Source organism: Heterocephalus glaber, unplaced genomic scaffold, assembly GCF_053883595.1.
Source record: "Heterocephalus glaber isolate CG9 unplaced genomic scaffold, H.glaber_assembly_v1.0 deba00001452, whole genome shotgun sequence".
In the NCBI taxonomy this organism is placed as follows: Eukaryota; Metazoa; Chordata; class Mammalia; order Rodentia; family Bathyergidae; genus Heterocephalus; species Heterocephalus glaber.
The window spans coordinates 10,133,758-10,160,167 of NW_028258302.1; the positions used below are offsets into that span (position 1 = coordinate 10,133,758).

Here is a 26,410-nt window from a genome sequence, read left to right on the forward strand (position 1 = left end):
CCACATTCTCTGGACTCCCACAGACCCCTCTCTTCCAGGTACAGAACCTGACCCTCCGAACACAGCAGACACCAGCTGCAGCAGCCTCGGGCCCTTTCCCCACTCAGCCTGTCCTGCCCAGCTTGGCCCTGAAACCCACACTGGGCAGTAGCCAGCCTCTGCCTACCCCATCACAGGGCAGAAACACTGCTCAGGGTTCCCCTGCAGGTGCCAAGCCTGGCGTGGCTGACAGTGTGATGGAGCCACTCAAGAAAGGAGATGGCAACAGCAGCCTTCCAGGGAACATGGAGGGCCAGGCTGGCCTCGGCCGGACAGTTCCTGCTGTAGCTACCCACCCCCTCATTGCACCAGGTAAGGGCCCTGGAAAGAAGGAACCTGGACTCTGAGCCAGGAGGAAGCTTGTAAGCCTTCCTTTTCCCATGGTTGTGCTAAGATTCCAGCCACATGTTTCTCTCCCTCTCCCAATCTTGAGGTGTGTGTCAGCTCTGGATTCTGTTACATGCTTTAAGCATAACTTTAAGAAAGGACAGGAGGGACAGGAACAAACAAGTCCTTCTTGCAGTGGCACAGTGATGGATCTTGGAGCACACAGGCATAGCTCTTAACCTTGGATCAGTGGAGGTTGGCAGTGGACCATTTTGAAATTCTCTAAGACTCAGGGAAAAGGATAGGAACCAGCCAGAAATGGGTAAGAACCAAGGGAGATGGGGAAGTCGAAGTTTATTTTATCATCATTCCATAGGCATGTGTAGGCGAATATTTCCCAATTATGTTGCCAGTTCTGGGTGTGTAGAGGTCAGTGAGATAAGGAGGGTACAGTCTAGATGGGAGACAGACAGGTACAGGGCAGCACAGTGCCATCCTGTGGGCTAAGCTATGAGCACTGCAGGAGCAGAGGAACCATGTAGCCAAGAACTGCACTCCAGTGAGGGGACACTTGAGAGTAAATCTAGAAGATGAAAACGTCCAGCCAATTACTTGTAAGACAGATTCTGCAAAGGGGATGAATCAGTACTCCCTGGCTAGACTCCTTTCCCTGCCTGCTAAGCTTTTCCCAGAACTGCCCGTTATAAGCAACATTTAATGGGAAAATCTGCCAGGAGCCCTAGAAGCCAGACTGATCAGTCTAGGAAACAAGACCAAGCCATTATACCACAGAAATAAATATAGTAGTGGACCATATGGCTTGGTATTAAAGAGAGAATCGCTCCAGTCCCATCCCTGAGAAAACCACTCACCTTCTGTCTTCATCCAGACCATTTTACAATCTAATCTGTGTTTTTTGTTTTGTTTTGTTTTGTTTTTTGAAAACCTACTATATGCTTGTCATTAGATTAAAACCAAGATGACCAAGTATGATTTCTTACCTAAAAGAGAACAAAGTCAAAGGAATGGCGCCAGGTATATGAGTAAATATCTTCAATTTCCTAAACCTGCATTCCAAACCTCACTCCCAGGCAGGCTGCATCAGAGATGCCGTCCCTCAGAGGGTCTGGCACCTGAGTCCTGAAGGATGAGCAAAAACCTGGCAGCCAAAGTAGAAAAATCATCCCAGACAGAGAGGAAACACAAGTAGAAACACATGTCACTTAGATGGGAAGAAACCATGCTGAAGTCATTTGTTCAGCTTTGTGAGATTTTACAAATCACAAAGGGCCCAATGTGCCTGCCTGTGGTCACTGCTGAGCTGAGGCAGGCCCCTCCCTTCAGCGGCCTTGTAGTTCAAAGTGTTTCTCACTCTCTGGCACTGCTTTCTCTGGAGACTGGCCCGGCCTCTTCCTTTTATGGAAAAATAAACAGGTTTAGAGGATGAAGACTCAGGGATCTTGTAGTGTGTTAATAACAGCTTGGGCTAGAGCCAAGACCTCAAGGCCACACTGACTACGTTTTCATCTAACCCTCAACATCAGGGCCCAGGACTTCCTGAGGACTCCATTCCTGACTGGCCAAAATGTAGCTTCCCTCTCAGTTTAAGCCAGCCCCCAAATTCAGAGGACTATTCAAAAGCAGTCCTTGGGCCACTCTTATGGCTGTGAGGCATCTAGTGGAGTCTCATCACATGCCAGCTACCATGCAAGGCACTTCATCCACACCACTTCTCCAGTCTTCCAAAAGAGCTCTGTATCATAGGTGTTTTTACCCACTTTACAGACAAGGAAACTTAGACTCACAGAGGTTCCCCAACAACTTAACACAGAAAGCCTGGGAAGTCACCAAAGTAGTAAGTAGCAGAACTGGAACCCAGCCCCACATCTGCCAGAGTCAGCTTCTGTGCCCTTTAATCATCAAGCCATATTGCCCCTCTCATTTTTTTGTGATTTGAGACCTTGGTGGCCTTTCTAATTCCTGACCCAAAGCTGAGCCTGGGGATCCTCGGGCAGTTTCAGATTTGCAGAGGCAGGTGGTGGGCTCTCTCCTCTTGAGCTGAGATCCAGTGGCCTAAGTGTGGCCTCTGACTGTATGTGGCCATAATGCCATACACAGACCAGTGGCCCCACAGAACTTTCTATGGAGCAGCTGTGAGCCAAAAACTACAAAGACCCTCAGCCCAGAGACACAGATCAGTGCACCCTGCATTGTTCCTGCCTCGCACTGTCCGTTCTATTCTTCTTTTCTTTCCCTCTTCCTCCCTGTAAGCCCTTGGTTCCACTCCCCCACTCCCACCTCCCAAATAGAAGGCAGCTGGGGGAAGCTTAGGAGCAGTAGGTCTGCTCAGGGCCTCTGGAATTATTCTTATGACTTGATGGGGTGCAGCCTGGAGCAGCACCTGTCTTGGGCTCCACAGCTCCCCAGGCAGAGGTGACATCTGGCCTCCTGCCCAGCCAGCCCACTGTGAATGAGCCTGGGAGAACAGGAGCCAGAGGGAAGAGCATGCTTGTGCATGTGAGGGAGAGAGCTAGATGTAAGTGCTGTACATGTTTTGTTTGTTATCAGAGCATTTTTTGAGCTGGCTGCCTGCCCCCAGGGAAAGTAGCCAGTGGAGCTTCTTGATGGCAGGGAAAGTGGCTGGGAGTTGGTCTGGGGCACAGTGTAGCCAAGAGGAATGTGTCCTCCTGGGGGTATTTCCTCCCAGAGAGGCAAACCCTCTAGTCCCAGCTGGGCCTGCTCCCACTGACAGCTGTTTGGGGGCAAAGCCCCTCCCCCATGGCAAGCTCCCTGCTGTTCCTGCTCCTGTCACCTTGGCAACCAGCTTCTTTAGGCTCTGCAAATAGAAAAGGTCCCTTATGGCCTGAAAGGGGGTGGGTGTGGGGGAGGGGAGCAGGGGAGGAGAGCAGACCTAAGAGGTTGGGCTTTGGAGAGGAAAGCAAAAGGGCTGGCCTTGCCCTCTTCAGTGATAGGAGGATGGAACCACCAAGGGCAGAAGAGGGGCAGGCAGCAAGGGTCCCCTGGGCCTGACCTCCAGGGAAGCCGAGTCCCAAGGGAGCTAGGACCAGGCTCCAGCTAGGAGGCTTGGTTCTTGGAGTCCTCATTCTAGATGATAAACTCCAGGCTTTGGGTACACACTCAGGCCCAAAGGTGAGGAGAAAGTTGCTGACTGGGAGGGGGGTGCTGTGATAAAAGGGAGCTGTTGGGTCATTGAAAATCCTGGGCCCTTTCACCCAGCCATGCCTCCAGATGCCAGTTCTTTGTTTGGTATCCCCCACCTGCCTCGGGTCTCAGCTGAAGAGAAAGTTCTGTTGGGGAGGCCTGCCACATAGTTGCTTTGTTTCTATCACAAGGACATTTTATGTTAGGGAGCAGAGATTTCTGTCTGTGATAAGCTGTTCACTGTGATGCTTGCTGGTTCTAGGATTCTTGGATACCATATTTCCCTCCTAAAGCAGCCGCCAAACTGTGGGGCAGGCACACATTTACTTAAACAATCCAGTAAATAGCAAAGCATACTAGTAGGCCTGTTGTCTAGCTGGCAATTAAAATTCCCATCCACTTTGATGTTAAAATCATGTTGCTAGCCACAAAGGTCATTTCAACTATCCACTGTAGAACCAAAGTTAGATTACTATAGTAAGAATCTATTCTTATATTCAGGAGGAAAAACTCAGAAGACTATCAGTGGAAGAGTTTTATATTCTGCTGAATAACCTTCACTGTGTGGCCCTGTGTGTGTGTGTGTGCGTGTATGTTGTGCGAGAGTGAGAGAGAGAGCTGACTGTGGTATACAATGGGTCTTGAAATTGCTCAGTATTCCTTCTTAGGTTTCTATTATACTACATCCCTGGTTTCTGCCAGCTAATAATAATAATTACCATTTAATGAACAACCATGTTCCGGATACTGTTCTAACAGCCTTACCTACATATCTCATTTAATTCTATTGCACAAATGAAGAAGGTATGGCTCAGAAAGAATAATTAGCTGCCATCTTCAAAGTTTTTCTGTTTCTTCAGTTCAGCTCAACAAATATTCATTTAGCACCTGTTCTGTGCCAGCCATGATGTTAAGCACCACGGAGGTTCCACAGATGAACAAGAGCTGAAATTCTAATAGAGGTTGTGGAAATTTGAGTTGTGCTCTGAAAAATGAGTCAGTTTCAAGAGTGGAACAGGAGAATTGCCTTAGCGGCATTGAGAAGCACCTAAAGCTGGAATGGCCGCCACCTGCACGTGTGACCATATGTGCAGTAGGTGAGACCTGTGCCTCCTGCCTTTTTCTGAGACTCACTGCCATTGGCACTGGCTCTCCCGTCTGTACCCCTCTGTATTTCACCCTTGGAAGAGCTTGTCTGTTCCCACTTCTCAGACACCTACCACCTGTCTGCCAGTGGCTTATCAGTATGCATCTATCCCTGCCCACATCCCCTTTCCCCATAGATCTCCACTGCCTACAGGATATTTCTTTCATTTGGAGAATTCATGAACAAAATAAAAACCTTTCCTCTACAGAAAGGTCCCCTTTCCCAGGTTTCTAATCACTCTCCACAGTCATGAGGTCTTCTTGGAACCCAGGCTCACAAGCTCAGAGGCACTTTGACTTCACTTTCCTTCCCTAGAGAGGCAGAGTACTCTACCAGGAAAATCAGGGGCTTCAGCATTCAACCTAGTTTCAGACCAGTTTTGTTAAAGTTTGATGATCATGATTAGGTTGCTTAATCTCTGTAAACCTTAGTTTTCTCATGTATAAAACAGAGGCAGTCACATTTCCCATAGCCCATAAAGATGAATAGGAAGCCTTTGAGAGTGACCAGCCCAGAGAAAGTCATGATAGACTTTCATTCTGTTTCCCTCCCTGTTCCCACCATCTGTCACCACCTAGCTTATCACCAGGTGATCACCAGCTTCTGATAAGACATCCTCTGTACTGGCTTCCTGCTTTGGGAGCTGACCAGATGAGACTTAATTGATCTCCAGGACATCCTACTGAGGCCCATTACAAACATCTTTCTCAAGGACTGTAGATTTCTTTCATGTTTAGAAACTTTCACTGTATCTGTATTCCTACCTGACCAGTTGGAGTGTCTGTCCATAGTAAGGGCCCCCTAAGTGGCATGTTGATGCTACTGATGGACTGGCTCTTTGCCTGGGGTCTACAACACCCTCCCCACACTGCCCATAACACCAGCCTGGTTGCTATGGCTTCTTCACGCAGATCATATGTTTCAGCCAAGCAAATATGCTTCTGTTTTTTCTCCCACTCCTACTTCTTTGAAACTGGCTTGACCTGTCATAGACCTTTTGCTTCCCTACCTTCTGCCAGAACACACCCTTCTCACTGTCTGTTCCTCCAAGATTACCTGCAAAATCCTCAACAGTTTGAATAACTCATAGGCTCGCTGCATTCATTTGTGCTTGCTGCTGGCACGTAATTCACGCAGCCATCAGCAGTTGGGGCATTTGTCAGGTACAAGGCACCATGCCTCATCTGTCAAATGAAGTCAGTTTTCCTTCATCTTTCTGATCATGAAAGTCTCTTGGAAAGTTCTTGCTTGTACAGTATAATGGGGACGCTGCTTGATTGAATAAATGAGATTCAAATTATAAAAAATTATTTGAGAACTTCAAAGCAACATACAAAGAGAAGGCAGAATTTTAAGAATAGCTACAATTTTCTGAGCATCTGCTAGGTACCAGGCAGTGCCATTTCATACTAACAACTACCTTATATGATATTTACTACCATATTCAGAACAGGAGGTCAAGATCCAGAGAGGTGAAGCAATTTGTCTAAGGTTGCCTAACCTGTCATTAGTACACCCAAACTCAAACCAAGATCTGTCTGACTCTTAAAGCCATGCTCACAGGTACTTCACCATATTGCCATCCTTCTGCCGAGGGCAAGGCAGGGCAGAGATGCAGATACTAATTTCTTTTTTAATGTTCCAAGCTGCTTAGCAAGGAATCCTGCATGTACAGGAGATTTGGTAGTTTCACGAGATGGCTGCCAAGCAGGCCCAAAGATATTAAGGCTTATATGGACCACATAGAATGCCCAGAGGTTGGCAAGCCTGTTTTTATAACCTAGTTTCCTCTTACTCCCCGTAGTGCTCTTTCCCATCTCAAACTCCTCCTAAGCCTAAGCCCAGGGGGAATGCATCATGGAAAATTTGTGTAGCTTGCCTTAGGTCTTCCTGTAAAGAACGTCCTGGACCATTTCTGTGTGTGTGGAGCTCTGGCCTCTAGTCAACTTCAGACTCAGTCACCCCTGAAGCCTGATCACACGAGACATCTTTGGAGATGAGCATCCTCTTGAATGTGCTGCACATCTTAGACCCAACCTAAAAATGCCTCCTCTTCTGGCTTCTTTCCTGCAGATGCCCTGGGCTGCAGCTACACAGGATGCTCTGTAGGTCCTGGAATGTAGCACAGTGTTTCATGCTTCTAAGTCTCCCCATTTGCTGTTCTGTTTGTCATCTTTCTAACTCTAATTCATGTTAAACACTTCCTCTGAGAAGCTTTGTCTGCCCTTCTTCCAAAGCTGAATCCTCTTTTTCTATGTTCTCAATATTCTTTGCTTATGTCTGAATATAACATTTACAAAATTATGCTAAAAGTCTCTGTCTACCATCTGTCTCTTTTACTATGCTTTAATCTATTCTAGGAACATGTTTTAGCCAGCACCAAGCATAGCAGGTGACCTCTAATAGCTACTTAGTAAATGTTTGTTGAGTGAATGAATGGTTGCATGTATTTCTTCACTTAACTTGCTAAATCTCACAAAGTAGTGGTTAGTAAAAAGATATGCCATTCCTTTTCCATAGGCATCCTCCCTCACCTAATTAACTCCAAACTATAGTCAATTATATGGACTCAAAGAAAAGTAAGAGCATAAGCAGGCCAGGGGGATGTTTGTAACTCTCTTATATTACTGGACAAAAATTCCAGCATTTGGGACAGTGGACTGTTTCCTGCATACAGGAAGCCTTGAAACAATAGAAATTTACAAATATTATTGATAAATTCTGGCAGAGGATACAATGAAGGGGCATGCCAGTGATCTCTCACATTCAGCCCCCCTGCCTGGAAGACCTTAATCCTCTTGTTGCTATCAACAAACTTGTTTGAAAGCAATGAGTAAACTGGCCTCTCCAGGTTCTAAGGAGCCAGTTCAAGGTTAGGGCACCAGCCAGAAATTTGAGAATTGCCTGCAGTCTCTCCTTTGAACTAGGTGCTAATTTGCAGAGGCCCTGGACCTGCCCCTCCCTTATGTAATGGCAGAAAGAGTTGATCCAAAGCTTCCAGAACTGCCACTGAGGTCTCACAGAACCAATTCCTTGTGTTTCTTGGAAGCAATGAACTTTCCGGTAGGAGAGAGAGTGGGAGTGGGGGGTGGGGCTGTAGGTCTGTAGATACTTGTCCTTAGGAAGAAATAACAAAGGTCCAGAGAGATTTCTGTGCATTACTATTTCACAGTCACAAACTGATCTTAGCTGCAGGGGGAGAGACATGGCCTCTTCTGATATCATGGCTTCCTATCCTGGAAGGAATGCCCTCCTTCCCCAACCTCACATTAAGCTGGAAGAGGGAACAAATTAATTGATCTTACCACAATCACCAGCAGACATTTGCTGAGCATCTATAAACAAGTAGAGTATCATGCTAAATCATGCAGAGGGTAAAGGAAGCACACCTTTGAATTAAAGCACATCTTTTCAATTAAAAATAATAAGACATGTCTCTGGCTCAAAAAGCATACAGTCTTGCTGGAAAGTTAGCATATACACACAAAAATTAAAGTATTTCCATTTCTTTTAAAAAGACCTCTCTGGGGCTAGGGATTTAGCTCAGTGGTTCCGCCGCCTGCCTCGAAAGCACAAGGGCCTGAGTTCAGTCCCCGGTACCAAAAAAAAAAAAAAGAAGTTAAAAAGACCTCTCTGATTGTAAAATGTACCATTAGTTTGTTAACTGTAAGAAAAATAAGCCCTGCCAATTAATCTGACATATCAACTGTAATATGTATCCCAATTCCAAACATGCTAAAATGGGAGGAATAATCAAATTTTAAGAATCAATGAAATACATGTGTAATAGAGTGCATGGTAAGTGACAAATGAATCAAGCCCACAAAGCATGCAGTAACTCAGGCAAAATCCACAATTGTGAGTTAAGGCTAACAGGGAGAACATAGAAATTGAGCCTGGGCCAAAGACCCTTGAACCTTAGATCACTAAAGCAGAAGGAGGGATTGCAGAAAGCGGAAGCACTGAAACTGAGACCTAAAAGGTGGGAAGACAGGAAGTGCTATGGTGCGGTAAGTAGATCAGTTACAGGAAGACTGTATACAAAGGTTGGAATGGCAGTAAGCCAGAATGTTGGCAAGACCCAAGTGGTCTATGGGATTACACCTATTTTACCTAAGTTTTGGCTCTGAAGAGAACCAGTTTTATAGAACAAACATGTCCCACAAATCAAGTGTTGTCATTCATTTATTCAGCAGGACCAATTAAGCATCTACTAAGTTCAAGGTACTTTGGAGGAAAACAAACGAATTACATAAATTCAACCTATAAAAGGAGATTATTCATCTACTGAAATAACTGTAAGACAGATATCATCCTTATCCCCACTTTAAAGATGACACTAAGATCAATTAATTTACCCAGTGTCACACAGCTGGTAAGCAGCAGAGCTAATATTTATATCCAAGCACTTTGACTCTAAAGTTTACACTGACTGCCCAGCACACTGTGTCTCTGAGGGCAGTGCAAAGCAGAGAAAACTCACAGGCAGTTCAGAGAAAGGAAGAGTCCTGTTGGCTGTATGGTCAAGGAAAAATACCTAGAATTTGGTTTGTGGCCTTCTAGACAGTATGAAAAAGGGCATAAATTCTGGACAGGGCACAGTAAAGATTACTTGGGTCAAAGAAATAAACATTGAAATGTGGGTTTCCATTGCACAGAGATATTGAGTGCCAGTGGCTTTGGAAAACTGTAGACAAAGGAGAATAAATCCTCATGGTTTTTAATCAGAGGTCAGATTTGTGCACTAGGAAGATTAATTTGCACTCTATAAGATGGATTACAGCAGGAAGAAACTGTAATCAGGAAGATCAGTTAGAAAATCATTGGTACTCTAAACAAAAGGATTTTTTGACCTAGGGTAATGCTGAGGTTAAATCATGGTCTTTGTTTTTCATTAACCTCAAAAGGTTAATGATGTGTACTCTTCCTGAAAAACCTTTGGGTGGTTGATCTATGAACTTTTTTTGGTACCGGAGATCGAACTCAGGACCTTGTATTTGCAAGGCAGGCTCCAGAACCACTGAGCTAAATCCCCGGGCCTGATCTGTGAACTTTTTTTAAGCCTTATGAGCTTTATTTCCAGCTTGGATATTTAGTGGCATCATTTGACCTAAAATGATTGCCTCCTGTTTTCCATGTACAGCTCAAGTGGGAGAAAGCACAGGGTAGAAGAGGAAGCCCAGGAACCGGCAGCTATGAGGCCAGCAGCTCCCTTCTCAGTCTTTTGGTGTGTTTGTCAGCTTTCCATAACTATAGCAAATACCTGAGATAATCAACCTAGAAAAGATTTATGTTGGCTCACAGTTTTGGAGGTTCCAGGTCATGACTGTCCTTTTGGGGACCATATCATGGCAGGAGCACATGATATAGCAACATCACTCACCTCATGGCCAGAAGCCAAAAGAGAGTGAGGGGTGGGTAAAGATTCTACAGTCCTCTTCAAGGGCATACCTCTAGTGATCTGAAGACCACCCATGAGGCTTAAATGTTCCACTACCTCCCTGTAGCACCACCCTGTGGACCAACCCTTTAACACACTAGCAAAACATTCAAACTATAGCAGTTGGTAAAACAAATATATATTGTCCCTAACTGTACTCCTTAAGCTCTGTAAATGTAGAACCACCTTATAAAGCATGAATTTTAAAACTATTTTCCTAGTATAGGCAACCCTTCAAGTTGTAGAGCTGGAGATTTGTGTGATCACCTAGCCCAGATCTCTTCTTTCACTGAAAAAACTCTTTAGTTCTGATAAGAAAGAAATTCATGTCTCGGGCCACACAGTCACCAGACAGTGAAACATGCCTTTGATTCTCCTAGCTTCCCTGACTGGAACACCTCCAGCTCTCACCTCAGATGGACAGCCCCTGGCATGACTCTGTGTCCAAAGCTGCATTTCCAGTGATATGCCCATCACTCACAAACCACTGGGGCTGCTAGAGCCTAACAGAGTGCTGCATGGCATCTGGAGCATCTCTTGGGTTCCATATCAAGAGTTGTTTTAAAAACTCTTGATTGTTGCTGGGCATGGTGGGGCACACCTATAATCCCAGCTATTTGGTAGGCTGAGGCAGGAGGATTAGTTGTAAGCCAGCCTGGGCAATTTTTTTTTTTTTTGTACCAGGGATCGAACTCGGGTCCTTGCACTTTCGAGGCAGGCGATGGAACCACTGAGCTAAATCCCCGGCCCCAGCCTGGGCAATTTAGCAAGACCATGTTTCCAAAATAAAAAATAAAAAAGGATGAAGATATAACTCAGTGATCCCTGAGTTCAACCTCCTGTATCATTAAAAGAAAATGGAGAAGGAAGAGGAGGAGGAGGAGATGAAGGAGAAGGAGCCACCTGATTGTTAAATTTGCCTGATTTGTTTTGATTTTTGCTGACTGGGGATTGAACCCAGGGCCTTTGCCCTGAGCTATGTCCCCAGCCCCCACCCCTTTAATGTTTTATTTTGAGACAAGTCACTAAATTGCCCAGGCTGGGCTTGAACTCATGATCCTCCTGCCTTAGCCTCCCAGAGTGCTAGGATTCCAGGCATGGGCCATCCCACCCAGCAAGTTTGACTGATGAACAGTCTTTATAGCTTGTTAACCTCTGAGCTCTCCCATTAGAATTAGTAGACAGGGCTTAGACTGGGATCAGAGAAAATTTATAACCACCAAATCCCTGATGGCAATTTCCATCAAGTTCTATAAACACCTCAGACCCAACACATCTTCTCCAAAACCATATTGATGTTCAGGCTTTCCAATTTCATTACGAGTGTCACCTAGACTAAAATTTTGTGGGCCTCCCAGATTTCCTTTGTGTCTGACTCCAGCAACCATCCACCAAGAACCATTGTACTTTTTCTTTGTAATGCTTCTTGTTTCTGTTCTTTCCTTTCCATTCCTGCCGTCATCCTGCTTGGACTTCCATGTTAGGCTATGATGAATGAGATACTTGGAAACTTACATAGAATAATAAAATTTTAAAAAGAAACTACCTCTTCTAACTCAGTTTGAGATCTAAGTACTTGTAGCATCACAAGATTTTTTTTTAATGTTAGTTTGAGACCCAGAATTGGCTTTTATCCTTCCTAATTGTAAGAAGAGTTGTACAAATCCATTTGGGAGACTCCAGCTGTAGCCCTCTGCATTTGCAGGGCAAGGCCTCTTTCTGTGGCTCTCTGGCTGTGAGAATCTCTGGGGGCAGCTTTACACAGGACAGATTCATCCTGAGCGGGCCTGGATGCCACCAGGCAGTGATTTGCATGAGGACAAACAATCTCTAGGATGCACTTCCTCAATCCATACTATGCACAAAGCAGGAACTAGATGCAAAAGGGATTGCTGTTTAAAAAATTCGACCTTACTTCAAAGAGTCACCCTGATTAAAATGGAGGAAAGCAACAACACATGAGAATAAAAAATTCCAGATCAAGATAATAAGTTTATCTTCTTGTTGTAAATAAACCAATCTACTATCAGGCACGATGTTAGATTCTGGGTAAAAACATATACTGGAGTTTCCAGCTACAGGGATTCATGGTCTAGTATAGCCCACCACCATAAACATTATTATGACAGAGGTAATCCCAAGATACTTTCAGAACCTAAAGTAAGATTGAAATAGTACTTATAATTATAGCTAGAAATGTATGTGCATGACAGGTGCCAACCATTGTGCTATGCACATTATGTCATTTTTCTCATTTTATTTTCATGGGGTTTTTTTTCCCCTCTCATGTCATCTTGAAACAACTTTCTGAACAGAAACTGTATTTCCAACTTTCAGATTAGGAAGCTGAGGCCCAGAGAATTTAAATAGCTGGTCCCAGATCCCACAGTTTGTAAAATTAAAAACAATAACAACAACAATAAAACATTAAAAAAAAAGAAGGGGTGGTACAGCCCTGGTCTGCCTGATGTGGGTATCCAAGGGCTCCTGTGTCTGCTGGTGGTGGAGGCAGGGACATGGGAGAGGTGGCAGGTACCACAAGTATGGAGAAGTGCATGGAAGAGAAAGAGAACATGGCTCCCTTGGAATCCAGTGTCTCTGGACAGCTGGAAAGGTCAGAGAAGCCTTCCCAGAGGAGATGAGTGCTGAGCTGAGCTTTGAGGGACAACCCAAAGAGCCCAGTGTTGGCCACAACTACTTCTGTGGGAGGAGATCCAGAAGAGAGAGGGTGTTGGGCCCTGAAACTGACCAAGCCATGCTCGCAGAGAAAAGTGAAAGGGATGAAAGTAAGAGAGCTTGGGTTTGGGAAGCCATTTGTGTGGCTGTGGGAGGTATCTAGCCAAGAGACATGGAGATGAGTCCAACCGTGTTGTCTAACCTGGTCTTTCCTCTTCAGCTTATGCTCAGCTGCAGCCACATCAGCTGCTCCCACAGCCATCAACAAAGCACCTGCAGCCCCAGTTTGTGATCCAGCACCAGCCGCAGCTGCAACAGCACCCCCAACCACCACGGCCTGCTCCCCAAGCCCAGGCCCAACCCCAGCTAGCCTCAATTCCCCCAAGTGTGGCTCTGCAGCCCAGCTCAGAAGCCCACACCATGCCACTAGGCCCAGCTACACCCACCCTGCCACTCCAGTGTCCCACTGCCCATCTACACAAGCCCATCAGCAGTCAGCAATGTCACCCTTCCACGCCTGACCCTGGGCCTCAGAATGGACATCCCGAGGACATGTCCCACACCCCTCAGCGCAGGTTCCAGCACACCTCAGCTGTCATCTTACAACTACAGCCTGCTTCGCCAGTGGTGAGTAAGCTGACCCCAAGGTGCAGGGAGCAAACAGGGAGGCCATGACTCAGTTTCCATTCAGATGTTTTTGTGGGTAGGCTAAGTGTTGAAGTCATCTCTGGATAGTCCAAGAAAGAAGACAGGGCTCTCCCTAACTTGGGGATGCCTGAGTTTAAGGTCCTTGCCTGCTACTACAAGTTCTGTGGAAACCGGGGTAGGTCTAAGAATGCAGTCATTGTATAAGCAGACTGATCTTTCTGTCCTGCCCCTCAACAGCCTCAGCAGTGTGCCCCTGATGACTGGAAAGAAGTGGTGCCTGGGGAGAAGAGTGTGCCTGAGACTCGGTCAGGCCTATCACCACATCAGCAAGCCATTGTCACTGCCATGCCTGGTAGCCTGCCTATACCCAAGAGCCCTAACATCCAGCAGTGCCCAGCTCACGGTATGAAGCACAGCTGGGCCCCTGGGGGAGGGAAAGAAGACAGCCTTCCTTGCCATCCCCTGGCACCTTGCACTTGGGTGTCAAGAATGGGAGGGTAAACCACTGCAAGCCCAACAAGGCAACGAGGGTACTGGGCATTTGGAAATGGGAGGGAAATAAGAAGATGAATCAGGGAGAAAAACAGAGAACCTGGAGGATATAAGGGTGAATGGGTAGAAAAAATAAAAAGGAGAGCTGAAAGTTCTAGAACCAGATTCTGAGGCCCACATGTCATTGATGCCAGATGTATGTGCATGTACAGGTGCCAGGTAGACAGTTGAGGCAGAGGCCCAGTAGTTACAGATCTTGCCTTTATTTAGTATAAGAAAGAGTTCTTGAAATTGGAATCAAGGTGCTCCAGTATATAAAAGGTAAGGGAAACACTTAGGGTGAGTTAGAAGGGGATTCAAAGTGAGTTCAATTCACAGAGAGCATCTTTGAGGGAAGTTGCTCAGCTCTGGGGTCCCTATATGTCTGTCTGTGAGTTACAAGAGTTCTCCATGGCCTGGGTTTAAGGAGCCTCTGCTGGATCAGTCCACCATGATGAGAGAGACGCAGCAGTATCTCCAGCCTCTGCAACAATCCATTTGCTTCCTTCCCTCACTGCCAATTTGCACAGCAATCTTGGCCCAGATCTCAGTGACATTTTGTGCCACAGTCTGTCTGCAACTCAGGGAGGCAGTTCCAGTAATGATGCTAAGTATGTTCTGGGAGGGGAGTAGGAGACGCAAGAAAAAAAGAGTTTTCTTTGTAAATGAGAGGAGAAATGAGAAGAAAAATATTTTGGGATAAGATAGGGTGAAAAGTTTATAAAGTCCTGTAAGGAATAGGGGATGGGGTGAAGGAAATGGAAAGCAAAAGAATGTGGAGAAAAGACATTAGAAAAAGTAAAAGATGGGAAGGAGGTCATCCATTCTCTCTCTGTACACTATCAATGACAAGAGGCTTATTTTGAAAAGCAGCCCAGAGGCTGAGAGGTGACATGACTCAGGTAGAGAGCTACCCTGGCATATATAAGGCCCTGAGTTCAATCTCTAGCCCTGAAAAGGAAGGAAGGCAGGAAGACAAGCAACCAGCTCCTTCCATTGTGGAATCGCTTTATCAGAAAGATGCTCTTCAAATTAAGCCAATAGCTGTTTCTCTGGATCTTGGCCCCATTGGTCATGATTCCATCTTGTGAATTACATACAGTGTAATACATACGTACATACATACATGCAGTGTAGACATTTGTCATGTCTTTTGCATCTCCTTCTCATTAAAAAGAGAAAGAATCTCCAGGCTAAAGACCTGAGATTTTTCATTTTTCCCTTATGACATTCCTCCATTCCCATCATTCTGGTTGTGCTTGTCTATCCACATTCTACCTTTCATTATTCTCCGAAAGTGCAGTACCCCCAAAATCAGATTAATTCCAAGTATAAAAGGCCACTAATCCTTATAAGCCTGTTAAGAGGTAGACTATTTTCTAGATCCATATGGAATTGTAGGAAGGCACTAAAATTTTTCAAACACCTACTGTGTGCTAGGTAACAGTTGTATTTTTATCATTATTCAGAAGAGGAAACAAAAGTTTGAAGGAGTTTCAGGTTACACACCCTGCCTCTGGCTCCTAGTACAGTAGCTCCTCGCTGTCCTTCATCAGGCCAATACATTTGTGGCCTCACATTAACTCTTCTGACCACAGGAATAATGCTGTTGGTTCAGAGGACAATATCAACTGAATGCCAGAGGCCTGGGTTTAGTTTTGTTTTTGTTTTTGAGGTCGCTTTTTACTTGAACTGCTTTATCTTCCAAGTCTCCTCAGTCTCTCACTTTGTGTGATTTATATTTTGAATCAAAATACAATTATATCTGCTAAATATTATCTTGTGAACTCATCCCAAAGTTCCAGCTTAACAAGTGATTAGTAATAGTTAATAGCTAACATTTATTGAATTCTCCCTGACTGGCTCCCCATATATTTCTTCATTTAATCCTGACAATAGCCTCTGAGGTAGGAAACTTTCTTATCCCGGTTTTAAAGATGCAAAAACTGAGGCACAGAGAGAATAAGTGATGGGGCCAGAATCTTTTATATCTGAATTCTGTTATTCATTATACTAACTCATCTGCTTAATGTAGCCACCCATAAAGTACACAGTATGTTTTCTTTATCTTTACCAATGTGCTTATAGAAATGTATAGGATCTGACTGAGGACACATGCCTTGTCTCCAGGCTGCTGTTCTTTGTTCAAGTATTTGTTATCTAACAACCCCTAAATGAACTGATATTTACCTACCTTTTCCCATCTTGTTCATAATGCTCTCAAAAAAACTTTTTTGAAATGTAATCAGGGTGGTCAACACATAACAAGCATCTTGCTCTTGAGGTCCTATCTATCTTGTGAGAGAAGTAAGCCTTGCACAGTGGAAACAGTGGCCAAGGACCCACAACTTAAATACACATTCATGTGTATGTTTGAATGCCTATTCTGTTTTGGACATCTGTGGGACAGAAGGCAATACACAGAGAAATAAGGTCTGTACACACTTTCAAGGAGCTTAAGGTCTGTTGGGAAAGATGAAAATTACATGGGAAGAAAATGAAAATGAAAGCTAAAATGTGATAAATGCTTCAGAAGGATTTTAGGTAAGTGCTTTACAAGTTACAAAGAGGGAAATTCTACTGCCAAGTAGAGATTATCAGTGTAGACCTCAGGGAGGACTTGGCAATGCTGTATAGCAGGGGTTGACAAACTATAGCCCCGGGTCCACATCCATCACATTGCCATTGTTAAACAGCCTGAAAGGTTAATAATTTTAACAATCAAAAGAATACTATTGGGCCAGGGATTTAGCTCAGTGGTTCTGCTGCTTGCCTTGTAAGCACAAAGATCTGAGTTTGATCCCCAGTACCAAAAAAAAAAAAAAGAATACTATTTCATAAGAGACTCAGAACACTGAGATACAGATTTCAGTGTTCATAGTGAAATTCGTTTGGAACACTGCCACATATATTCATGTGCATATTGTCCATGGCCAAGGGGCTGGTGGAGCAGTTGGGACTGAGACCATATGGCCTGCAAAGTCTAAAATATTTCCTCCCTGGTCCCTTACAGGAAAAGTTTGCCAGCCACTGTTCTTGAGTCTGGACCTTGTAGGATGGGTGGGACCTGGACATGGCAAGGTTGGGGAAAGACCATTCCAGGAAGGACCAGCAGAAGTTGGGGTGGGAGGACAGGAAAGTGTGTGCATCTTTAGGATAAGAGAGAAGTTGAGTATTCAATCTTGTTAGTTTATCAAGCAAATTGCCAAGTTTAAGAAATGCAGAAGCAGAGAGGGGGTAAATGTGAATATTGGGGAAAATGTGAATATTAGTGAAAAAGTGATTTGAAAATTCAGAAAGGGGGGAAACAAAGGATTGGGGGGAAATGAAAGAAGTAAACGTTCATGGAATATGAAATAAATGTAAAATGTGGAAATAAAAAGATGAGACTGGAAAGGGAAAAGCAGGTGAAGAGAGAAATAGAATGATACAGAATGACTGTAAATACTAAGAAAGGCATGGGGAAATATTGGGACTAGAAAGTGGTCAAAAATGGGGAGAGAAATTTATTGTGATCTGTGCAGCAGCTAGTGGGATGAGAATTGTGGGTTAGGTCTTCATACCCTCATAGCTTAGGAGATGAAGGTGTGCGCCCCCACACACACACACACACAGTTCAGGTTAAACCAGTGTTTTGGGGAAAAAACTTACATTTATTGGGCTCCTACTGTGCACCAGGCACTGCAGACAATGTATAGATCTATTAGCCCTCACATTCATTAAACCTAACAGGCAGGGATTACACCCTTTATGGAGGTATGACTGGGTCACTTCTGTCATTACTTCATCTCCCTGATCCTGGTTCCCAGTGGGGAGAATAATGACTACTTGCAAGGTTACTGTGAACAATAATGGAGGGGCTGCGTGCATTAGGCCCAGACACATACTAAGCCCTCAATTACTGGCGGTCGTTATTAGGATGCTTGCCTCTGAGGCCCCACAGATAGTGAACCGTCGACGCAGGAATACCGAGGTATCCTGGGAGCTGCCTGGGAGCGAGGACCGCGAGGACAGCAAAGACCGCAGTACTAGGCCCCGCTCTCGCCTCCACTGACCCAGAACCCCACCCCACCCCCGCGCCTGGGGTCCCGCCGCGCCTTCCGGAGAACGCGGGGCGGGACCGGCCGCACAAAGGAAGCGCGCGGCCCGAGGCCCCGCCCCGCGCCGCCCCCGCCAGCCCCGCCCCGCCCCCGGCGGAGGCGGCCGCGGGAGTCGTCCCGGACGCGCCGCATTGTTTCCGCGGCGCTGCAGCCCTCCTTCGCCCGTCGCGCGCGCGCGCAACCCAGCCGCCACCCGCGCCCCCGCCCGGCCTCGCGCCCCCGCCTGGGCCAGCGCTCCTGTCGCCCTTTGTTGAGGCCGGCCAGGCCGCTGCGGTCGAATGCGCCGCGGCAGCCCCGGGCCCCGGCTCGGAGGCTCCCGGCGGAGAGCAGTCGGCCCTCCCGGGCCCGGGACCCCGCGCGAGGCGGCGCTGGGCCGTGGGGCTCCGTAGGCCCCGCCCGGCCAGGCCCAGCCGGGCCCTGGACAGGTCAGTGCCGGGGCGGGGGAGGGGTGCTCTCCGGAGGGCCCGGGCCGCGCCGCGCTGGAGACTGGGCACCGCCCTCGGCCGCGCGGCGGGCCTACTCGGCTGCCAGGCCGTGCCAGTCGCCGGCTCGGCGCCAGGGAGGTGCCCGGGGACCTGCTGCCCTCCCGCCCGCCCATCCGCTCCAGGCCCACGGGAAGCCGCCGAGTCAGCCTCGTGTGTCCCGGTCCCTGGTCGCCCGCGCCCGCCCCGGGAACCCGACTTCCAGGCGGATCGACTACACCTATCCAAGAGGCTGCGGCCTCGCTGGAGTTTTGTTCTTAATGTAGTTCAGCCTCACGAGGTTTCTTATTGGATGGAAAGGGACAAGCTGTTCTGTGCCTATCCTCTCTTCCATTTTTAGAAGAGCTTTTTCTCTTTCTGTGCCAACTGAAGGTATGCTATATTTGTTGGTTCTTCACGTTTAAACTGGGATTTGTGACTTGTGAAATTCTCTATTTAATGCAAGTTTACAAAGCGAGATAATGTGCCCAAGGCCAGGTTACAAACCATTGAAGCCTCAGTATGAACCGCTGACCCTCTGGCTACCGTGCTGTTGGATGCCGGTTTATTCCCGTTGAGACCCTCACCCTCCCAGCCCCATTCTCCCTTTGCTGCCTGAACATATTTCACTAACACACTTTCTGATCAACTTTCTTTTTCTTCCTACTCCACACCTAGAATGTTTACCTTGTTCGTGTCATCCACAGAGCACTTTTGTTTTTTCTTTTCCTTTTTTTTTTTTCCTGCTTTACAAATCAATGACAGCTTTCGGCTCAGAGATCTCCCATCTTTGATCCTTAATCCCCTCCATTAGCATACTGGGCCCGGAGGATCCCTTGTAAAATAAAACTTTGGACCTAAACCCACCGTATGTCCCCAATTTTTTTTAGGACGGCCTCAATTTAAACTATTCCATCCCTTTGTGTCTATCAGCCCAAGTGTCTCAGGTTTTGGGTTTACGAAATAATGTCACTTTGACTTTTTAGACCCCACTGTCAGGCTTTTTCAGCCATTTGGCCCTGGGGCATTACTGGGTAATCCAATTATCATTCACCTGGTGTTTTCCTTACCCTCTTGAGTGAACCCAAATGTTGAAACTGCCAGGATTTCTAGGTCAGCGTGAACGTTACAGGCTAATGAGGCAAGGAAATGCTTTCTTGGTCTGGTATTCCTAGCTCCTCCATTTTTTTTACCGGACAGCAGACCTGTGACAGTGCCTAATGATTACAGTTAAGGTTTGGATAACAAGGGATGTAGGGGGTCACGTCATTTTGAGTCTAAAAAGTACCCTACTGTTTTCACTACAGGGCAGGAGATTTTTTTTTTTTTTTTGCTTGAATCTTAATATGCCAGCACAACTAAACAGTTATGGTTTCATTCAGTTAGATTTAACACACCTTATCAGGCTTCTGTTTTAGGAAAAGTACTGTTGGAGGCCTGTGGAGACTATAAAAGTGATTTTAACACATAACCCTAACATCTGAATTGTTTGGGAATATTCACACTTTCAAATCACCTGATAACTGTTTTCCACTATTAATTTTTGCACCTAAATTCAAGCCTGAGGCAGGGACAAGGGCTTCTGGCTTGGCTCCTTGACAGGGGCAGGCTTGTTTCACAGAGGGTCCAGCAGTTGGGGAGTGGTGCTCTTTTGGCACCTGCCCTTTCCAGGCAGTGTTTATCATGTCAGCCCAGCTTCTCTGCCCACCCAAGATCTGTTTCAGGCTTATCCACAGACACTGAGAAGAATAGATGCCTCTTTTCTTCCAGCCTTAATCTCAAAAGTGTGGATAGTTTCTTCTCTGTTGTTCGTGAGTTGGTTTCTAGTTGTGTAACTGCATTTTCATGTGCAATATTTGCAGTTTTCACCCCCTCCTTTTTTCCTCCCTAACTGTTCTTTACTGACATGTGGTACATATGTGCTTAAAGAATATTGATGCTCTGTCATATACCCACCTTTTATTGCTTTACACTTCTCTCCCAGATTCTGGCTTAATTTTTAATTTACCTTCATATAATTTTCTTCCCTCAAAGTGAAGACGAAACTCCAACTCTCTTCCTTCTGTCCTGGTCATCTTCTCCCACCCACAGGTCTTTATCCGTTGCTTCTCTGTATTCTCTGCACCTTTCCCTGGAGGGGACAGTATTTTAGGAGGGTAGTGGTTTATTCTATAGACATATCCCTGTCTTTGATTTTCTAGTATAAGCTGATTGACACTGAGATTTCTTTTCCTGCCACCTACACCCCTTCCCCCACCTCTGACCCTGTGCCTGTTACTTGCTCTGGCTCAACCCCAGAATCCACTCTTTTCAGACCACATCCTTTTTCCTGCCTTACTCATTTCCTGTCTCAGATGCTTTGGATCCCTTGGTTCTGATCTTTCAGAAGGAAAGTGAATAAACCACGTGAAGAGGAATAGATGGTAGATGATCTTATAAAATTGAACTGTTCTTGCCTCTGCCTTTGCATACTTTTACATTGATTGTCCCTTCCCTAGCGTGTCTTAATGAAGGAAATACAGTTTCAGAATTAAGAACTCATGTGTGTTTGGGAATATCTCTGTCCCTGTGTCTGTCTGTCTTTCCGTCCCTCCTCCCTCTCTTCCCTCTCTTCCCTCCCTCCCCCTGGTGTGTACCGGACGGAGGACTTCATTGTCTTATACCCTTCCTCTAGGTCTCTATCCTCCTTTGGGCTGAAAGTCTCATTAGGCATTTGGTAACCACTTGCCAAATAACAGTTCACCTACCTCCTGCCAATACTTCAGCTAGTGTGGATCAGCAAAGTAAAATAAAACTAGAGAATAGGATGGTGGTTCTGGTTTTGGTACTACTGCTCCATGTTAGTTTGAAACTACCAAGGGCTTTTTCCCTCTTCTTGAGTCAGTCCAAATTTATTTTCAAAGTTCTTCCAGCTATTTGGTATTTAATCTCCAAACATTTGGTCCCATGCACCAAAAAGATTCTCTTCTGAAAAGACACCAGTAGAGAGGAGAGGAGGGGCATAAGAATAAGGAGTCTGCATAAATGAAGGTTTCCTCCTTATTCCCTTTCCGTGGTACTATTTTGCAATTGGAAGATGAAGAGGAGGAGGAATCTCAGAAAAGTGGTAATAGAGAATGGCTTCTGTGTACCCCTCCAAAGACTACCCTAAAGTGAGATCTAGTGTCTGGGCCTGCTCTTCCCTCTCACCACCGGCACAGTCCCCACTCCCACTGAAAAGCAGTGTGGGGACTGACTGCCTTATGCAGTCTACTCTGACTAGTCTGTACCAGTGACAGAAATCTTTCTCTTCAGTGATTTAGCAACTAGAAGCTGGACTACCTCTCACAGTAGAGATCTGAGCATGTATAGATTTGTTTTAAAGGTTTGTATGGCATAGTTTGAACTATAATTTGAGTCATCATTTGCAGAGATTCTGAATATGTTTTCTGATTTAAGTGCCACGTTAGATAACTTTATTTATAAGTCAAATACACACAGGTGGCCAGGGATTTAGCTCAGTGGTTTCACTGCCTGCTGCGTAAGCACAAGGACCCGAGTTCGATCCCTGGTACCAAAAAACAAACAAACAAATACACATAGGTTTCATATTAAGCATTAATATGAAATTTTAATTATTAGCTATACCAGAATACTGATTTGATATTTATAAAGATACTCAGAAGCAAACCATCTTTAATTCTACTTTACATCATGGATATTTTAGGAATTATTAGGAAAACAACTATTTGTCTATGCAAGACAACTTTTAGAAATTCTGAACTCTTTTTTCCCATCAGTAACAAAAGAAGAATATAGTTGATGTGGTCAAGAAATGAGCTGATTTATAGTTCATCAAGAGTTGAAGGGCCAGGAATTTAGCTCAGTGTACCACACCTGCCTTGCAAGCTCAAGGTCCTGAGTTCGAGCCCCGGTGCCAAAAAAAAAAGACTTGTGCAACTTAGAATTATTAGTTTTTGAAGATAGAATATAATAACCACAATGTATATTTTAATAAACTCTTACTGAGAGATTCATTGTAAGACCATGTAGGCCAGCACAGTAAACTTGATGCTTTTTTTCCCCTTCCTCTTCCAAGTTATTTATAGTTAGTGAAAACGGACATACTTTCTTATTCTTTCAATTTCCAAATGACATTTTAGTTCCGGTAAGCCCAAAAGAAAAGAACATTCTTTCTACAGCTGCTAAAGAAATGATCACTATTAAACACAAATTGCCAGGGTTCTAAGATGAATCCAGATGTTGAAGAGAATCCTAGTTTGCTATTATGACTTTCTTTAAAGCACAGACAAATGTCTGTTTCTTGGATGATTTTCTTCTTAGCAGTGAAATTTATTATCATTTCTGTTGAGAAAAGATAACTGTTAGATGCTGTGTCATAACCAACTCTACCATAGTAGATGAGGAACAGGACTGATACTGAATATTGAAAATGTTGCCAAGAAAATTAAGTTCATGACTGCTCAGAGTTATTTTTAAAGGTCTAGTTGCATGGCTGTTATGTCTCAAATAATGCATAATTATTCCTAGTTACTGGTATCTTAGTATATTTGAAACCATCCATTTGTGTTCCAAAACTACACAGCTGTATTAAGGCATTTGAAACAACCAAAGCACATGACACTTTAAAATAAATGTGAAGCAAAAAAAAAAAAAAGTTTTTATTTAAATCCACATTTCCAAGCCTCCAGTAATCAGTATTATGTGTTCTTTCAGTTGACTGGTGGCAAATAGGGTATTGAAGGCTTAGACAAGGGTGCAAGAAGAAAAGGGGTAATGTTTTCCAGGAGAAGAAACTAGCAGAAGGATTGATAAGTATCTTCTGGACCTAAAGTTATGTAGGCAACACAACAGATTTGGCACTGCCTCCCTCCATCCCACCCCCTACCATTTCTCTAAAATTAGTGATCCTAACATTGGTAACCAAAAGTAAAAGTTAGATTGGGGAATATGGTTACCTTTCCTTGTCATTAGCCATTGAATAATTGAGGCATTTACGAAACATTTCCAGATTTCTTTCATAAACTGGCAAAAATCCCTCTTCCGTGAGTTTAGCCTTTTAAACTGATTTCATTTCACAAGCTAAATCACCTCCTGACACTAAAAGTTCTACTATTTTATACTATTATACAGTTTACTATTTCCTAGGTAAAGTGGTTATCTTGAAGTTAAGCCCTTTTGTTTTCTGGGGTTCTGCAATGTTTCCTTGATAAGTCTGAGAGTCTTTATGAAAGATTTATCTAAAAAGGGAATTTGGTGTTTGTGTTCTTGTACTTTGGATTAGTAGCCATTGATAGTGAATTGAGATTCAGTTTGCATTGAAGGGCAGAAGCATTTCTACTCGGTTGAAGTGACAGGACAGGATCCTCTGAGGTAGACCAAGGCATTGGGGAACATGAGCAATGCCTCAGATTGGGCTATGGGAAAAACAGCTCTGTTCTGGGGCTGGAAAAGTCTGGACCCGGTGACAGGGAGCTTAGGATTGCTTGCTAATCTTCTCAGTGACCTTGCCACTCCTGTGGCCAGCTTGGGCCTGTTCCACTGTGTTGTGCTCCATTATCTTACTGAATTCTCACACAGGTAAAACAGACAAAAGCAACCCAAGTCACAGACTAGGAAACCAAGGCCTACAGTAACCTACTGGCATTACCAAACTAGAATTGAAGCCTAGGGTCTTTCTGATCCCAGATTCTTAACTCCCATATAATATAGCATAACTTCACCATGTCTTCAGTGCCAGGTGTGTCACATAAATTATTACTTACTATAACCTTGCAAGATATAGACAGTGTGGAGTACCTGAGACCTGGCAGATACTGAGCACTTGAAGCCACACAGATCATTGCAGGGGAGGCAGAATGAGCCCAGGCCTGACCCCAGAGCCAATGTTTTTCCCACCCTGCCATTCTTTTTTTCATCTCCTGTGACCTTTGAGTCTCTGTAGAGCCTCTCCCCTGGTCCCTCTCAGACTTGTTGCCTGTGAAACTGTCACCTATGCCAGGGAACTGTGATATGAAACCACTGGGAGCCCATGGGGCCAGCATTAGATACCATCTTAAGGTGGACTGGCCTTCATTGCCAGGGCAGTGAACTCTGAAGCAGAACTCTGAAGACCCCCTTGACCCCCCAGCCAGAGCTAGCTCATTCTTGGTGCAGCAGCCTGTTGGACCTCACTCTATGCTCCCACAGGAACTGCTGCTGCATTTGACCCGAGCCCCTTTGGGGTGCTGGGCTGTGGCCTGCCTGGGAGGCAGTTCAAGCAGCCACTTGGAAGTCCCCGCATTGCTCCTGTACTGCATGGGGGAGGGCCACACTGTTCGCTCCATTGATTCCTTCCCTCCTAGCTGGGGTGGCAGCTTGGAAGACATTCTGCTGTTTACAGTTCAGCTTATGTACACTTTAGCTGAGGATTGTGGGTGAGTCAGAAGGGCGTTTTCTGCCTTGTCCTGAGAGCATGAAAGTCAGCTGTATGGTAATGGCTGCCAGCAAGGGAGGAGCCAGCCTCCCCAATAATCCTTAGCAAGAAGTGCTCAGCCCAAATGCTTCAGTTGCAAGAAGCATGTCTGCTCTTCAGTCCTGCTAACCGAGATTCAACCAGGTTATTCTGCAATTACAATGAGGACTCACTTCCTCCTCCATTCGGCTGACCAACTCCCTCCCCTGTAGTGAACCCAGGTGTGACATGGGGGTGGGGTCCTGCTTCATGACTGAGAAGTTCACCACTATTCTGGGCAAAGTGCCCCAAGAGTCCTCCTGTCACTGTGTTCCTTCCCTTCTCTCTGGAGGAGTTCTTCAAAACAAGCTGCTCTTGTTGGCAAGCAGAGGAAGGTACTCTGGGGCAACTGCCATAGCCTGGGTATACTCCAAGCCAGGAGGTTTTGCATGTCTGACAGGTTTGTCCTTAGCAGAACTTAATAAACATTTTGCACTGGTTCTTCTGGTCCCTCCTGCTTCTGGTACTCAGAGGACACTAGGGTGGGAATGGACCTACAGTTTTCCTACCACTGTGAGGTTCTTTGGTGTATGTACTAGAAGGTGCTGTCTTTCAAATGGCATTCACTCACCTTGCTTCCAGAATGCACACCTACAATGCATACAATCAACAGAGGAGATGTATGTGTAATGATTATGTAAATTTAAAGTAAAACCTTGAGAAGGAAATAAGCCATCTTAACTGATAGCTTTTAAGTGTGGGAAACATGGTATTAAATCATAGCATGTCTATGTCTGTTGAAGTTACCTGTGCCGATATTTTTTAGCTGTCTTGAAATATTGAATCTAGTTTTTGGGTTCTGATTAACCATGTTCAGGGATCCTTTTTCTATTAGTCCAGGCATCCCATTCTAGGAATCGCTCACCTGCATTATCCCTCTGTTCTCAACCTGAATGCTCCAGACCACGTAAGATACCTGGCCTCTGCTTCAGAATGTCTCAGAAGGCAGTTTACATTCCCTGACAACTTTTCTCAAGTGCCCTCATGTGATCCATGGCAAATCTAACCACAGCCCTTCTCCACTGCTCTACTTGAGCAGCCCACACAGGGAAATCTAAAGCTCTGAGTGCTGCCTCTAGCTACCTTTGTGACATTAGATAAATCAGCTCATCCTTGAGGCCAAGTTGCTTCATCTAGAAAATTAAGACTTTTGACTCAGGGCCCTTCACTCAGATCCTGTGTGATCTAATGTCCTGTCATTCAAGACAGTCACTCCCCCCTCCCATCCCCTCCCCTCCAACCACACCTCTGTCCCTAAGCAGGGCAGAAAGCCTTGTGCTTATCTGAGTGAAGTGATTCTGGGTAAGGTGTGACCTTAGGGCACTTGCATTTTAAAGGAGGTTGTTAGCCAAATGAATCTCTTTAATTGCCTCCACCCTGCCCCTC

The 26,410-nt window shown here is 45.2% G+C and overlaps 1 protein-coding gene across 5 annotated transcripts in view; it reads left to right on the forward strand.

Moving 5' to 3' along the window:
- Positions 1-26,410, forward strand: part of Phc2 (polyhomeotic homolog 2) — a 103,030-nt gene that overhangs the window by 61,984 nt on the left and 14,636 nt on the right. For 3 of the 5 annotated variants that reach the window (XM_021263285.1, XM_087215353.1, XM_021263284.2), the window contains exons 7-9: positions 39-351; positions 13,012-13,418; positions 13,677-13,842. In XM_021263285.1, the coding sequence (XP_021118944.1) occupies positions 39-351; positions 13,012-13,418; positions 13,677-13,842 (886 nt within the window). The other 2 variants (XM_004850905.4, XM_004850904.4) reach the window with 2 other exon arrangements.